Source organism: Pezoporus wallicus, unplaced genomic scaffold, assembly GCF_028554395.1.
Source record: "Pezoporus wallicus isolate ANWC-B61680 ecotype Strahan unplaced genomic scaffold, APGP_CSIRO_Pwel_v1 scaffold_7392, whole genome shotgun sequence".
NCBI classification, from domain to species: Eukaryota; Metazoa; Chordata; class Aves; order Psittaciformes; family Psittacidae; genus Pezoporus; species Pezoporus wallicus.
In genome coordinates, this window is record NW_026639923.1 from 349,856 (window position 1) to 366,039 (window position 16,184).

The 16,184-nt window shown below is 45.7% G+C and overlaps 1 protein-coding gene across 5 annotated transcripts in view; it reads left to right on the plus strand.

The window, feature by feature from the left end:
- SMURF1 (SMAD specific E3 ubiquitin protein ligase 1) overlaps nucleotides 1–10,142 on the plus strand; it is a 45,366-nt gene extending 35,224 nt beyond the window's left edge. For 3 of the 5 annotated variants that reach the window (XM_057416815.1, XM_057416810.1, XM_057416813.1), the window contains exons 10-18: nucleotides 78–282; nucleotides 439–542; nucleotides 2,015–2,129; nucleotides 2,828–3,006; nucleotides 3,727–3,864; nucleotides 4,070–4,190; nucleotides 5,506–5,707; nucleotides 6,516–6,600; nucleotides 7,535–10,142. In XM_057416815.1, the coding sequence (XP_057272798.1) occupies nucleotides 78–282; nucleotides 439–542; nucleotides 2,015–2,129; nucleotides 2,828–3,006; nucleotides 3,727–3,864; nucleotides 4,070–4,190; nucleotides 5,506–5,707; nucleotides 6,516–6,600; nucleotides 7,535–7,634 (1,249 nt within the window). In that variant the 3' untranslated portion in view covers nucleotides 7,635–10,142. The remainder of the gene's footprint in view (nucleotides 1–77; nucleotides 283–438; nucleotides 543–2,014; nucleotides 2,130–2,827; nucleotides 3,007–3,726; nucleotides 3,865–4,069; nucleotides 4,191–5,505; nucleotides 5,708–6,515; nucleotides 6,601–7,534) is intronic. The other 2 variants (XM_057416812.1, XM_057416814.1) reach the window with 1 other exon arrangement.
- The last annotated feature ends 6,042 nt before the right edge of the window (nucleotides 10,143–16,184 follow it).

The following is a 16,184-nucleotide window of genomic DNA, read 5'->3' on the forward strand; positions in this document are numbered from 1 at the left end:
ATTGTTGTTTTACATTATAGTGTAAAACAATGCAGTTGTTTTATTGTGCTTCTGGAATATTTCTTTTTCTTTCAAAGCCATCAATGCCAGCTAAAAGAGCCCAGCCAGCAGCCTCTGACAGCTCCAAATGAGGGATCACTAGAAGACGGAGAGGAGTTGCCTGCACAGAGATATGAAAGAGACTTGGTACAGAAGTTGAAAGTTCTTAGACATGAGCTCTCTCTTCAGCAACCACAGGCTGGTCACTGTCGCATCGAAGTATCCAGAGAGGAGATATTTGAGGTATTTCATTGACTTTTTACTCCTAACAGCAGCTTTTGGCACACAAGAGTGAAGTAAAACTGATCTTTGATTACAGTAAGTGTGCTTCACAAGAGAGGTAGGGGATATCACTACCAGGTGGTGCAGACTTGTCACTGCCATTTGTTTCACATATAGGAATCCTACCGTCAGATAATGAAGATGAGGCCAAAGGACTTGAAAAAGAGGCTTATGGTGAAATTCCGAGGGGAGGAAGGCCTGGATTATGGAGGAGTAGCAAGGTGAGAGACAGGGGGTTGTCTGATGCTTTTGAACTGTAGGATTGTCCTTAAAGAGACCTGTGGCTGATAGCTTTCCCTTTCAAATTGTCTGTTTGCGATATATGTCAGTTATTTGTGATCTAGTTTATAGGTAGTGATTGTAGCTTCAATCTTCATATCATGGTAGATGGGAAAGTAGAAGCATGTGATCCAACAGTTGTCCCACAGCACTCCTGGTGTAAAAGACTGGTACAAAAATGACTTTGTATTTGGGAATGTCTCTGGAATTAAAGCAAGATCGAGGTGTTTGTTTCCGCTCTTCTCTATGGGTACTCAGTTTTCATCACCATTACCCAGTGAATGCAAAAGGCTTGTTTAGGACAGGGTATTCATCTTACAGAGAAAGGGCTGCTCCCAGTCACATTCTGATCTGTTGGAGCAGGAGTGGAGATGAGCCAATCCTAAACAACGGCTAAAACTTTAGAGAGGACTTGCCTCCCTCTTAAAAATAGTCATTTCCTTTGGGATGCTTCAGATGAGCTCTGGAGCTGGTTGTAGCATCACCAAAGTGCTCATCTTTGCATGCTGGTGTTTAGATGCATTGTTTCACTTCAGTTGGAAATTGCTCAGATCCACTTGGGTGGCTTTCAGTAATCCATCCAGGGACAAAGGAAAGGAGTTGGAACAGTCTGGGCTGCCTTACCTGGGGCAACATTGAGTGTCAGCACTGTTGGCTTCCTGGTGCCCTGATCATTGCCCATTTGCTGCAACAGATACAAGTCAGATCAGTACGGCTCCACTTCTCAGCATTAAAGTTGATAGCTCTCAGTGTATTTTGGACCTGGGATGGGTGTCCAAATGTAATAATAAAGGGGTTTTTGACCTGGAGAGGTCAGAAATAGCTTTAGTTCCATTCAGGCTCTGCTATGTTACTAAGGTGAGAAGATTTACCTAACTCCTCCTCTTCTAATTTGTGTGGTCTGTGCCCCATCTGGCCTTTCTGCTGACAGCAGAGATTCTCTAGTCACCAAGCATTTGCATTAAAATAGCTTTTCTAAAGACCTCCAATGATTAAGCTGATTTAAACAATAAATTTTGCTTCATATTTCTTGATACTGTGCAGGTTGCAGAGGAGCACATCACTCAGTCACCGAGTACCTGAACTATGTACAAAGTCAAGATGCTTTTAGAAGTGGGTCTTGTTCAGGCTCGGCTTGTTGATGGTGTTAACAACTTGCTGTAGCTTCCCTAATTGATGTTAATTCCTTCAGTACTTCTAAACTAAAACAAGTCTGCCTGTGAGTGGAGGAAGACACTTGATGGGTTTTTAAGCAACCTTTTTGGTCTGCACATGGGGAGCAGTACAAGGTGGTCTGATTTTGAACTAAGCATTCAGCACTGATGATTCACAGTAATTGTGTGGTCTAAAACGCCAGTGGAAGCTGCACCCTTCTAAATACCATTTCTTTTTTGTTCCTCTTCTTTTTGGGCAGAGAATGGTTGTATTTACTATGCCATGAAATGCTGAATCCCTATTATGGACTTTTCCAGTACTCCACAGATAATATTTACATGCTGCAAATCAATCCAGACTCTTCTATCAATCCTGTAAGTATTAACTTCTGAGCGATGTGTCTGCTTTGTGGTGTTTTGCTATAGCTGTTTTTCCATGACAGCAGTGTAAAGTGAAGGGTAAGGAGAGCAAGAATGTGTTAATGACTCTCATATTGACATACTATGAAGCCGAGGGGTTTTGTTCAGAAACTAAAAACATGATAGAGGAGGTATCCTTTGATAAGAATCTTATTTCTTTGAGTCTCATTTCCTGGCATTTGTTCTGTAGAATGAGGGAGGGAGATTGGAAGAATCTCAACCAGAGCACTTATGCTTCAGTTTCTAAAAGCCAGCTTATAAGCAGCATGAAAGGCATGAAGGAAATAAGCACCTGGCCCGATTCCTTAAGAGAAAAAACATTTGATGGTTAACAGAATAAAGCCATTTGTTTGGAATTGTCCCATCTTCTTGCATTCTGGATGTTTCATAGGGATTTTCTCTTGAGTTTTGCCCTTTGAGAGGTTTAGAGGCCTCGTATCCCATTTATTAGTCAGGTAATGCACAGAGACTTGTTTGAGGCATTTAATCATTAAGTGCATCTGGTCTTGGTTATGTCAGGAGGAAAAATGGTGGCTCCTCTTGCCCAGAGGGTTGCAGATAACCGGCACTGAGCACACAGCTGATGGTGCAGATATAACCACAAGATGTCAGTGTCTTCCTGCTGCCTGTTTTTCTTCCCTCTCTCCCTGCAGGACCATTTGTCTTATTTCCATTTTGTTGGTCGGATAATGGGTTTGGCTGTGTTCCATGGACACTACATCAACGGGGGGTTCACGGTTCCCTTCTACAAACAGCTCCTGGGGAAGCCCATTCAACTCTCCGATCTGGAATCTGTCGACCCAGAGCTACACAAAAGTTTAGTCTGGATCTTGTGAGTACTGTGTTTAACAATTGTCTTGATGTTCCTATGTTAAAAGGCTTCTCTGTGTTAGCTCTCCTTCCAGCAAAGTAGATCCTAAACCATTAAGCACTGCATTAAAGTATCAGAGTATCAAAATCCAAACACAGGACAGAGATCTGAGGGAGAGTACAACCTTGTTCCAAAGAACACCAACTTTGATTAAAATGGAAGTAATTTGGGCTTCAGAACAAATCCAGTGTTCACCCTTGCTTTGCATTATCTCAACTTCTTTTTCTAAATGCTGGTTTGAATTCTGTGTTTAAAGTTACTGAGGATGTTGAGGTTCACTGCGTGTGATCTCTTCCGTGCTTCACATTGACACAGGAAGCACATCAGAGTATTGCTCCCTATGTATCTTTATGTCTGCGTGTTTGTGTATATAGGATTTTATTCATTATCCTGAGTACTACTAGAATTAATGTACTAATTCTAGTTAGTACATCTAATGTACTATTAGTTAGTGCATTGCTGTAGTAGTATCTGATTAGTATTTAATCAGGCTCTTCAACATCTATTAAGCTATATAGAAAGTGGGCATTGTGGCAATACTCCTAGTGCTGTGAAATGCTGATGGTTAGTTGCTAGGTTTACCCTGAAGACTGCTTAAGTGTTCAGTAACGTCAGCATCACCACTGAGAGTTATGAGACGATCCAAACGACTAGGTTTACCCCCTGTCTTTCTGTTGTCAGAGAGAACGATATCACCCCAGTTCTGGACCATACATTTTGTGTGGAACACAACGCTTTTGGGCGGATTTTACAGCATGAACTCAAACCAAATGGCAGGAATATTCCAGTGACAGAAGAGAACAAGAAAGAATATGTCAGGTATTGCAGAACAAAAATATACCCTGTAAATGTAATGTCAAGAAGATAGGAATTGTTGATGGAAAAGAAGCTGGTAAACGCTCTCATAATACTAAATGTGTGTATTAAACCAAGTTCCTCTGTAAAATGAGCATCTTCCAGCTCTGCTATAAAAAGCCCAGTCCTAGCTCACTGTCCCTGACTTTTTCTTTCCCTCCTCCCCCAGGTTGTATGTAAATTGGAGATTTATGAGAGGAATAGAGGCACAGTTCCTGGCTCTGCAGAAAGGTTTTAATGAACTTATTCCTCAGCATCTCCTTAAGCCTTTCGACCAGAAGGAACTTGAGGTATGTCTTTTATCCACATGGAAGAGTTCTTTGATTTGTTTGATCCACACTCAAGCACTGCTTTGAGAACAAACAAAAACCTCACAAAATTTAGTTCAATGTATGTACCAGAAAGCTTTGTGTTCATTTAACCAAACCCTTTTAGGTTTATTCCAGACATCCTTTGGGTTAACATTATTGAGAGGGCTGCTTAAAAGGGGAAAGACAGATACATCGGGTTGTCTAATGCAGGATTAAAGCTCAAAGCAGGTGTTCTGAGCAGTACTGCGAGTCTGGGGCATTGCTGACAAGACCTAACATGTTATCTACCTCAGAATTTGCTTCCTTCAGTTACTTCGCAATCATGGCTGTTTCTGTATGCACACAGGGCATGGTTTCTATAGACTAAAATAGAAGTGTAGAGCAAACAGAAAAGAATTTGTCTTCTCATTGCATCCTGAGGTGCAGATCGCTCCCTCTTAAAATCAGTCCCATTACAGCAATTTTTCACCTAGTTTTGCCTTTTTATAAGGCAGCCTGTGGCATATTGACAGTCTGTGGTATTGGAAGCACTAGCTCTGTGCTAGTTGTTTGTGCATGCTGATGGATCCCATGAAGTTACTGCGTTTCATTTGCTAGCTGCTTGAAAAGGCAGATTAAAAATCCATTACCTATTTCAATGCTGGCTGAATCAGAACAGTCACAACTGCTCTGATAATGTAAACGACTGAGAGTGCTGCCTTGGTGGCACAAAAAGGGAGCTGCTAAATGGTAGCTCTCAGAAATGTGACCCTCGACGTGGACTATTATGGGAAATGTAGAGTATGACACACATTTGGTTGGATGAAGTTGTTTCTATGCAATTGATTTGTCGTTGCCATCAGTGACTGCCTTTTGCGACCTGGTGTCACCTGGAAAAGAGACTGAAGTGATGTGTCTGGTCTGTAGGTGTATTGGCACCTCTAAGACAAACCTGCATCAGTGCAGTGATGTGCTGTGCAGTAGATGGCATGTCTTCTAGTCTGTGCTGTACCCTCTTAAAGATATGCTTTACTTTTCAGGTAGCATTGATTTAACAAAGCAGGTCTTGAATGGGCTTCTGACTCTGTAGTTTCTTGTGCAGATTCTAGTTCAAGTCTGTTTGGCCTCAGCTTCATTGCTGTTAAACTGGAGAGAGGTACTGCCTGTTCTGAACTGCTTTGGAACATTACCTTGCACCAACAAGGTGGTTCAAGCACGTAAAGAATGTGAGGCTTCATGAAATGGTTTGTATATTCTTACAGCTGCAAACCTGAAGTGACTCTGCATGTTAAAGCGTTTTGTAATCCTTTACCAGCTCATCATAGGAGGCCTGGATAAGATAGACCTGAATGACTGGAAGTCAAACACCCGTCTAAAGCACTGCATGGCAGATAGCAATATTGTGAAGTGGTTCTGGCAAGCAGTGGAAACATTTGATGAAGAAAGAAGGGCAAGGCTGCTGCAGTTTGTGACGGGCTCGACGCGTGTCCCACTTCAAGGTTTCAAGGCTTTACAAGGTGACTGACGTGGAGGCTGGGTTAATCTATGGTGGGAGAAAGAGATAAAAATCACGGGGTATTTACTACCCCTTGTAAAGTATCAGCATCTGGCTGGATAACTCAAGCACTTTACATCCCAAGAGCACTTTTACATTTGTCAGCAGCTCTGCTGATGGTGAACACTTCACTCATTGCTGATAGTGAGAAAAGCTGGTAAATCTGTCATCGTGTAGTGCCTTTGACTGGTGTCAATATTAGTTTGTCAGTCTCCCGCAACTCTGGACGGATGTTAAAATCACTGCATGGAAGCACACAGGGGGTTATAGAGCTGACCAAGCGGCATTTTCACATGAGAATCGTGTTCCCTTCATTATTTGGCAGCAAACCATTAGACTTTAAAACAAGTGCCTTAAAGTTGTAGGTTTTATCTTCAGAAAAGGTGGCAGCATCCTTGGCTGCTGTGATTCTCCTGATAGCGTTCCATCTGTTGGCTGACAGTAAACTGATGTCCCAAAGTAAAATACCTGCTTCTGGTTTATAACTAAAACCTTCCTGTACCTAATTCTGTTCATTTCTGAAGGTGCAACTTTGTTAATACAGAATTTAGCAGCTTTCCAAAACACTGGTCTGCAGATTGTCGTGAACAGCCCTATTGCTTCTGCCATCCCTTCATCAGCTGCAGACTGACCTACAGATTCAGCCTGTGCCATAACTATGTTTGCAGCTGGAACTGTAATCTTCGCTCTTGCTTTTACATAAGTGGCAAAATCTGTGTGCAGGAATGATGCTTTGTTGAAGTGCATTAACTAGAATGTCTGTCTGTAAGGTTCTACAGGCGCTGCAGGACCCAGACTATTTACCATCCATTTAATAGATGCAAACACAGACAACCTGCCAAAAGCCCACACTTGGTAAGATGAACACATTCCGCATGTCACTGCTTGCTTTCTCTTTGTCTTGGTTTAAAGGAGCATCTCTGCTTGTCCTGAGTATGGATTAACTGTGTGGTATGCATAGGTGACTCCAAGTGTGCTCTACTAGCTTGGAAATATCTATATTCTGCAGCCAGCAAGATAATCCACTTCTCTTCTTACAGCTTGCTTTATCTTCTATGCTATCTGTGGTTTTCATTTAGCCCAGAGTTGATTATTCTGGATAGTGAGATGCTTGTAAGTTTATTTCTATGTGTAAGCTTGTTTATATGTGAGATCCAGCAAAAGCATCCGCTGAGAAATGACTCCCAGCCGTGAGCCCTTGCGCGGGATGACAAAGAATAGATTTCAGATGTAGGGAAAGTGTGCTCTTGGCACAGACTAGGCACAGACCTGGGCTCTCTTACGGAAGTCTCACTCTATCAGAGACAGGAAATCATTTCAGCAGCAGCACAGCTTGTCTGCAGGCAGAGCAGGGAGCAGCCTGGCTGAGCTCTTGCTTTAGTTGCAAGACTCCTACATCTGCCACCTTCAGATGCCCGATGAAGTCATGCATTCCTGCTGCACGAATACAGTTGTTTGTTATCTTGTCTCCTTCAGCCACTGACGAGGCCAAATTCTGGCTATATGTAGCTATTTAGAGTTTTTTTTTCCCCCCAGTAAATAGTTTAGATTTATATAGCATCATAGAATCAATTGGGTTGGAAAAGACCTTTAAGATCATTTAAGATCAACCTTTACCCCAGCCCTGCCAAGTCCACCACTAAACCATGTCACTAAGGGCCTCATCTACACCATTTGTGAATGCTTCCAGGGATGATGATTCCACCATTCCTTGGGCAGCCTTTTGGTGAAGGAATTCTTCCTAATCTCCAGTCTAAAATGCTTCAATGTGTTGTTATTTTACCCCTAGCTTTAACCGGATTGACATTCCGCCTTACGAGTCATACGAGAAGCTTTATGAGAAGCTGTTGACAGCTGTGGAAGAGACATGTGGGTTTGCTGTGGAGTGAAAAAGCAACCAAAGGAAACAGATGCTAGCTCATGGACCACCAAATCAAAAGCTAGAAGAAGCTTGCTGTGAACTTCCTGCTAAGCTGTCTGAAGCATCGCAACTTAAAGACAACTTAGAGATGGGGCCGTTTCCCTTCCGCCGCTGGTGGATGAGGGTGGGGGTAGGGGCTTTTGTTGGTGGTTTCCAACTTTATTTCCTCCCCTTCGTTCCAATAACCCCTTCCCTCTTCCTCCATCTCCCATACAACGAAATGCAGCCAAGTTCAGCACTTGGCTTGGGTTACACAGGATATTCTGCTAGATTTGTAACACATATTGTGATAGGGTCAGTGACTTGTGGGGGATTTTTTTAATCACAGAATCAAAGTGTAATTAGGAGTGAGCTTAATTGGCTGAGGACTTGCAGCTGGTAGATGTACCTGGTTAGTTTGTCCTAAATCAAGCTGGAGCCCTTGTAAGAGTCTGATGGGTGCAGAGTGTCTGACTGGCACTAGGATTTGCATTGCACGTGTTAAACACCGGTTGAAAAAGTCACCTTCTAGCAGAAGATACCTCCACGTCACCACTTAACTGAAAGGTAAAGAAATCCAAGTTCTGCCTTAGCAGGAAGCTCCCAGTGGAAGCTGTGGCTCACCTAGGGAAAAGTGAAGGAATCTGGGACAGCTTAACTGGTATTGTATGATTTCTTTTTGGTTGTCCTGGCTGAAATCTGATTGTTTTGCACACAAATAGTGATTTCCTCCTGCAGAATTGCTTTCCATAGTTCGTTCCAATGTAAGTACCTTGCAGAGAAGCCTTGTGAGGAGGAGGCAGAGGATAAAAACCTGTTCCATCCCAGAGCTGTGATGTCTGTGCCGCTGGTGTTTTACCCAACGTGTGTTTGTGTGACTTCAACTCCTGAGACTCACTAAGAGCTCAGTTAACAGAGCAGACTTCTGTTCCAAAGGTTTTAGCCTTGGCAAAGGCTGATTTGGAGGTTGAGATAAAGGATAACTATACAGCGAGTACATTTGAAACGTTATGGGAAGCTATGGGAAGAATTTATGACTTCAGTTCTGTAGGGATGAAAAATATCTCCAGAGAGCCATAGAAAGGCTATTCCCCCCCCCTTCAAATATCAGAAACTAATACTAAAAGGTTTATTCTCTAACACTTTGCTAAAACAACTTCCCAGGGGCAACAGAAGCAAATCAAATACCTGAATCACTAACACCTTTTCCAGTTTGCACACCGAGATGAGACAGTGTTTTAACACGGCTTCAGAAAGACCCAGTGACCTGTCCAACATGTCTAAACTTAAGTAAAGCAGGCTTGCTTGTATAGGATTTTTTTTCTCTTTGGCAAGCCTGGTTTTTAGAGAGATTCATTACTGAAACCTGTAACAGATGTTATGTTTATGGAATAGTGCATTGAAATTCAGCTGTGGGTAAGAGATCGTTCTTAGAAGACGTCTACTTGGAATACTTCTATTTTGTCTTTTTTTAATGGAATTTGATAATAGCTTTAAACTGTGATAGGACAGAAAGTAGACTCTTATCAAAACCCTGGCATCTTTCTCTGTTTTGTTTCTCTGTGGTTTTCTTTTCTTTTCCGTTCACCATCGTTCTTGTGGTTTGGTGTTGGGAGTGAGGAGCGCATCGGAGGTGTACAATTGTACCGTATTGTGAGGCTTGCACGGGGTGGCTGAAGATGCTCATCCAGCAAGACTGTAAGGAGAGGTGTAGTCAGAGCCATGTCCTGCAGGAAGCTTTTGGCACTTGAGGACCACTTTCTGCAGTTCTGGTTGTTGGGACTACGTGGATCTTTTGCAGGAGAGAGAGGAAGGAAGCATCTGTCTGGTCTTGGTTGAGTAGCAGAGTACCCAGGCATAGAGTGTATTTAACCCTTTCAGTACATGTGAATGTGCAATAAACCAGTCAGATAAGACACATGCAAAATGGATTATTGCCCAAAAGCTTTGCATGCAGCCTCATGTGGATTTTTCACTAAAAGAATATTAAACAAGAAGAAAAGCAGATACTAAAGCCCACCACGATCCAAAATCCTATCATGCAAGCTCTACGTGCAGCGCAACTGGCTCAGTGAAGACCAAGCGAGGTGAAGACCCTTGGTTTGGAGATCTATAGGTCAAGTAGCTTTATGTCAATGCCACAGTTGACATATGATAGTCCCTAATGTCTTTGCTAGGTCAGCGTTTTATGGAATGCACAAAAGAATAGGCAAGGATTGGTGTTTTGGCAAGTCTGGGGTTCGCTGTAGTTAAAAAAGCCCTTGTGAAGGTACCTCCTCCATGCTGACAGTAACAGGAATAGGGCACCGTCTGTTTAATGATTTCAGTTCTCTTTTATAGAGCTTCACCACCTCTCCCATTGTGTTGTCTTTGCGATTTCGTGCCACTTCAGTGATGATGAAGACATCTTTTGTGTTGTTCTCTACGTGCATTTGAGGCAGGCCTTAAAGCTGGTCGGGTGGGTAGAGGGAAATGAAGCAGAATGGGGTTTAAGCGATGGCTTCTTCTTCTATGGCTGGTTACCAGGCCAGGGAAGGAGGAAATGCAAACAAGGGTTTGCACAAGCTTGAGCCATTGACTCTCTGTTGGGATAACCTCCGCTGTCACAATTTGTGTGTTCATTCCCACTTGGTCTGCCAGCACTTGAACTGGTTGTGACTTCTCAAACTTGCCCAAAGAATAACATCGAGTCTGGTGTTCGTTAACGTCATTGTTCCGCCTCGTACACGGATCCTCTTGGATCTGACCCGAAGGAGATGACAAGGTACAGCGTGTCTTTTTGTTCCTTCAGTGCTCGCCCTGATACCGCTCATCAGCCTATATACTCTACGCTCAGGGATGTAGGAAACCACCACTTTGCTCGTGTTTTACATCGCGGAAGAAACGAGACTGGTTCATGAACGTTGGTGTTAACGCGGGCATTCCGTTAGAAGAGACCCTGCTTCAGAAAGGCTGCTGGGAGCTCCAGGCAGTGAACTCAGCGTTTACTCCTCAGTGTGTCCTCAGTGCGAGTCGAGGCGGTTGTGAAACCCAACCCACTTTGTACAGCAGAGATCCAGCCCTTGGGGCCCTCTGGAGCCGGAGCCCAGGTACAGGGGTTCAAGTGTGGCACACAGCAAGTTCCCAGAGACACTGTATGGATCTGGTTTTTAATTCCTTACTTCTTTCTTTGTTCCTCAACCACTTTATAATGTGTTTTTTTTCTTCTTCTTTTCTTTCTTTTTTTTTTTAATTTATTATTTTGTAATGTCCTGTTTAAGTATTGCTGCTATCCTTGTTCTTCTTCCCACTGTTTTTAAGGCAGATTTATTTTGTGAAAGTTGTACACTAATGTTTCATTGTATGTCTAAATCAAAGTATTTAAAGAAATCCTAGTTCTATTTAATGTGGTTATGGAACCAGCTGGAATCAACAGTGATTGTATAGTAGGCTGGACCCAGGAGGTCATGTTCATTTTTGTTACATATGCAATAAACTCACGACTTTAAACTCTTGGTAGCCACCCATTTTGTTGTTCTATACATATGGAAGCCGCAGGAAAACTGGGGAGTGTGATAGAGCTGTACTTAGCCTAGCAACAACAACATCAGTATTGCTGTTCTTGAAGATACAGCATTGCCAAATAGGTGCAGTTTGGTTGACAGAGCTGGAATTCCATGTGATGGAGCCGTCCTGGAATCAGCACTGGTCTCCCATCAGGATCCAATCTGTTTCCAGCATCTCGGCAGTGGGATCATGGTCACTAACTCGCGGACAAGGTATTGAATGCAACTGATATTGCAGGTTTATAGGGACCGCATAGAAATCCTCCTTTCCAGGCAGAACACTTTTCATTACCACCCATACTCATTTTCCCTTCTTACCTTACTATTTAAGCTGTTATTTTTCCATAACCTCAGTTTTCAGGAAAGAAATTACAATTCCCACAACCCCCTTAATGGGAGCTGGAGAAAGATTGATTCACGTTGATGAATCTCTGCTTTCCTGATCACTGATTAAAACAACCCCAAAACAACCCATGTCTTACAAGTGGAGAAGGATGGGGATGGGTCTGAGGATGGCATCAGGGTGTGCACAAATAATGGAGTTCATTTGCCCACCCCTCAGCTGGCAGCAGGGATGGGGCATCCACAGCCCCTTTGCTCTGCTGAGCGTTGCCTGGAAAAGCCATTAGCCTTCCCCGCATGCATTGAGAAACCAATCTCAATGGAAGTGGGATTTGCCCCTCTGCCCCCAGCCTTTCCCACTGCCTGGGAAGCTTCACGGGGTGGGATGTAGCATTGCCTTCATCCTCTTTGCGGGGTTCAGCTCCCCATAACCCGCTCTCCAAAGAGGAATTGAATGCAATCAGGAACTCGGTGATGTCCTATCCCCAAACGTGCTCTGGCCCAGATGTGTGTGGGGGGGAGTGTTGAGGGTGCTTTTGGGGCGGCAGCTCAAGGGTCCCAGGAAGGCAAGAATAGTCCTTGGAACCAGCCTGGGTCCTGTCACCCACCCCTAGGGCAAAGCACCCCCATAGGGGACCTGCACTCCATAGGGACTTCCCCTTCTATGGCAAGGCACCCCATAGGGGTCCTATAACTCCCCCCACAGCGGAGCACCCCCATAGGGGACCTGCACCCCGCATCAGCAGAGCATCCCTATAGGGTTCCTGTATTCCAGTGCTCCCACTCCCCAGCAAAGCACCCCGATAGGGGACCTTCCCCCCAGTAAGCACCCCCATAGGGGTCCTCCACCCCATAGGGAACCTTCCCCCCCGATGAGCACCCCCATAGAGACCCTACACCCCCCCACCCCCATAGAGCACCCCACAGGGATCCTCCCCCCCCGGAAGCACGTGCAGCGCCGGGAGCCCCTGGGCCTCCCTTCCCCTCAGCGCCGGGTCCTTGGGGGGCCGGGGTCAGGATCGGGTTCTTCCCGCCCCGCTTCACCTCAGCGCCGGGCACCGCTCCCCCGCTTCCCATTCACCTCAGGGCCGCTCTCAGGCCCCGGGGTCCCGCTGTCCGCTCCCCATATAATATAATAAGGCAATGGGGAGTGGGGGGTCTGTCTCCATGGGGTCTCCTGACCGGCTCGTTGCAGGTACCGTGGGCTGAAAGCCACCGTCGGCTCCGGAGCTGGTGGGGAAAGGCGGATGTTAAACTGTGCTGCCGCTCTTCCGACCTTGTTGTGTGGAAACACTCGGTGCCGCTCGGACGTCTGCTGTAGGAAGGGAACCCAAAACACGGCCGGACACGGAGCACAGGGGCTGTGTAAGAGGTACTGGTCCTCCTCCCCTTCCTTCTCCTCTTCCTCCCCCTTATCCCTATCGATTCGAGCGCTTGGTGGCAGAGAGCAGGCGCTGGGAGCTCTGATGTCCATAAGGCTTTTATAACAGAGGCGACTGGTGGGTGCTCCTCCATGTCTGGAGGAAGGTTGGGGTTTCACTGGGGTGTTCTGAGGCTGAAGAGCTCCAGTGTGCCCCAGGAGCAGTGCTCCTGCATGGGCTGCAGAGTGCTTTGTTGAAGGTCGGCTTAAAGAGCCACTGTCACCCCCTGGTATCCACTGCACTGGGGCTGTGTTTGCTGGGCACACAGCTGCTGCTTGTGGCCACGGATCTGGCCCGGGAGGTTTGCATTCAGGATACGTTTTCCTTAAGCAAATATCTCCAATGTTTGGGAATGACTGAACGCCTGTTTGAAAGATACGCGGTATGTTCTTTATATCTCACCTTCGCTTTGTGACCTGAAGTGTTGTCTTCAGGTGCCTTCTAATACATTAAGTTGAAGTCTTACTAAAAGATGCTTATGCCTGAAACATAGGGTTTGTATGAACAAGTTCAGTTGTTGATGTTCCTGTTCGGTGTCCTGGCTGCTGGTTAAGCAAGGGGCTGTTTTGGAGGTGAAGCGTTATGGTTTGGGCGCTGTTCTGAGACCTCTGTGGTTGCTGATGCTGCTGCTCTTCACTTTCTGTTTCCATTTCCTAGGCAGAACGCTGAGGGGCTATGGCTCAGCTCTGTGTGTGTGCTTTTCCCAACATCTTCTGTTGTGTTTCTATTCCAGCCTTATGGAGCAGCATACTCCTCTCGCTTTATTCTGGGCAACAATCCTAAAAGGAATAGCTGATTTCTTTGGTGCCTGAAAGGCACGGAGGAGCCTTAATGCTAAGACCTATGAGTAGATCCCTGTTTGTTCTGTCCCTGTGCTGGTTGGTTCCTCTTCCTTCCAGTCCCTGCTGTCTCATGGATGTACTCTGGAGCTGTTGCAGGTTTCCTGCAGGAGAAGGCAGGCGTTTCCCCTGTCAGGTGGATGGACTGGACTTTGCATGCTCGGTTATAAAGTGGCCTCCTCCCTCTTCCAGAGAGGATGGTGCAAGGGCTCTTTATTTCCCTCCAGCAGCCTCTTTGGAAGCTGAGGGGGGATGTTTGGGAGCCATCCTTCTGCAGACCCAAATCCTGAGCAAATTCTGGCACATCCCTGCCCTGGGGCTGTAGGAGTGTGCGGCACAAACCCTGTGGTGGTACCCATCTTCTTTAGGGTTAGCAGAAGTGCAGGGACAGCTTTTCCTTATGGAACTGTGGGATTTACAGCTTTAATCTGAGCTTTCCATTTCCAGGCTGAATGCTGTACAAAAATTCCACTGCTTTCCATCAGGCCTTTCCATGCTGTAAACATCTTAATAGCTTTCATGTGCTGGGTGTCTGCGTGGTGGGAGATGTTATCCACAACCATCTTAACAGGAGTTTGTGCCTGGAATACCAAGACTTGGGAACGACCTCAGACCAGCTTCCTGAAGGGGATATGTAGAGATGTTCAGTGTGTTTGGTAGCGCTGCATGTTGGTAACGGGCCTTCTTCCATCTCTCTTCCTTTCCTTCCTAGGATGCTTTCCTGTTGGCCTGGCTGCAGGCATCCCTCCTTAAGCCAGGGCATAACTAACAGCACCTGGAAGAGCGTTTGAGGCAGGTTTCAGGTTGCTAAGGTACATTTGGGTTCCAGCAGGGTGCTTGCAGCCTGTTCCTGAGCTTGTGCTTCAGGAGCTGCCTCCGAAGTCCAAATTCCTGGGCAGAGCAGTGCTTTGTCTGCTGGAGAATGCAGTGGGCGTTACTGCCGGCGGAGAGCACTGGCACCGGGGCCTGGGCTTTGAAATTGGATGCACAGCCCTAAAAAGTCCTGTGGCAAAAATAGGTGGAGCGAGCACAGAACTCCAGTGCAGCCGGAGCCAGGCAGGAAGCATATCCCAGGGGCCAGGAGCTGATTCACAACCTGGAGTAGCACAAACCCAAGTGTGGGAGAAGCAGAGGAACCCGTTGGGTGTCTTTGAGTGCCTGCTGGAAGAAGCTCCCATTCGTGAAGTTGGAATGGGTGTCTTTATTTGTCTTTATTTCTTTTTAAAGCCATTGTGAGTGGTTTGCTGCGTTGGGGTTCACCACTGGCTGCATTCTTCTTGGGACAGTCAGAGCTGTGCTGCTAATTCCTCTCTTGAGAAGCTTGAAGGGGGGGTTTCTGCACATGGATTTGGTCTGTGGAGATATTTTAAGCCTCTGTTTAAATCGGTGCATTCAAACATCATCTTAACTACTTAAAGGAGAGGCATTAATGGCCTGTGTGTGCATTAAAGTGGTTTGTATTGCTGTGGGGAGATGGGTGGGCTTTCCAAGCTGCTACATGGGACTTCAATTACTCCTAGTAGCGTCTATCCCCAGTGGGGAAAGTGCCTTTTCTTCATTCCATAAGCAGTGGAAGGTGTGAAGCATGCAGCTGACTCCAGTTATCTTCCAGGAGATAAGGTCATTTGTGTGTGATGCGGTAGTTCCTGTGTTTGAAATGGAGCCGAATAATGTGCTGATCACCATTAGTGTGCTGAGGAGTTTGTTTTAAGCAGGTTACTGGGAAATTTGGGAAATGAGGGGTGGGGAGGGCAGGGAGAACAGGAAAAAAGCCACTTAGTAGTGACCTGGTGGCTTGGATAAGTTATCTTTGCCAAAGCACTGCGATGCGAGATAATAAGGAATGTTTTTCTGAGCTGGGATAATCTTGTCCTCAGCTGCATTCATATCTCTCTCATTGAATTTCAGGTTTATTTTGGAATATCTCAGGAGTGCTGTTTTTCCACTGGGTCAATGCTTAAGAGCTTTTTTAAACTAGCTTAAGAGCTAGTCTTAAAATCCTACAAATCCTTGAGAAAGCTGAATTCTTGAGGCCTATATGCAATATTCCTGCTGAAGAGCAGGGCCTTGAGCAACCTGCTGCAGTGGAAGGTATCCCTGCCCATGGCAGGGAGTTGGAACTGGATTAGCTTTAAGGTCCTTTCCAACCCAAACCAGTCTATGGCACCTTTCTCCTACCCACCAGCACCGCTGTTGTTCCCTCCCTGTGTCTGGGAGGGGAACTGTCAGTGGATAAAGCACTTGGCTTTGGGGAAAGGTTTCAACACAGGGCAGCTGTGAGTCCTGCTGCCCTCTCATAGTGTTTCTGACCTAGGGAACTGAAGTGAAACCTGGCTTCCCTGCTGGCTTTGGGGGGAGCCCAACTCCTTTGCTGTCACCAGAGGTGCCTGTC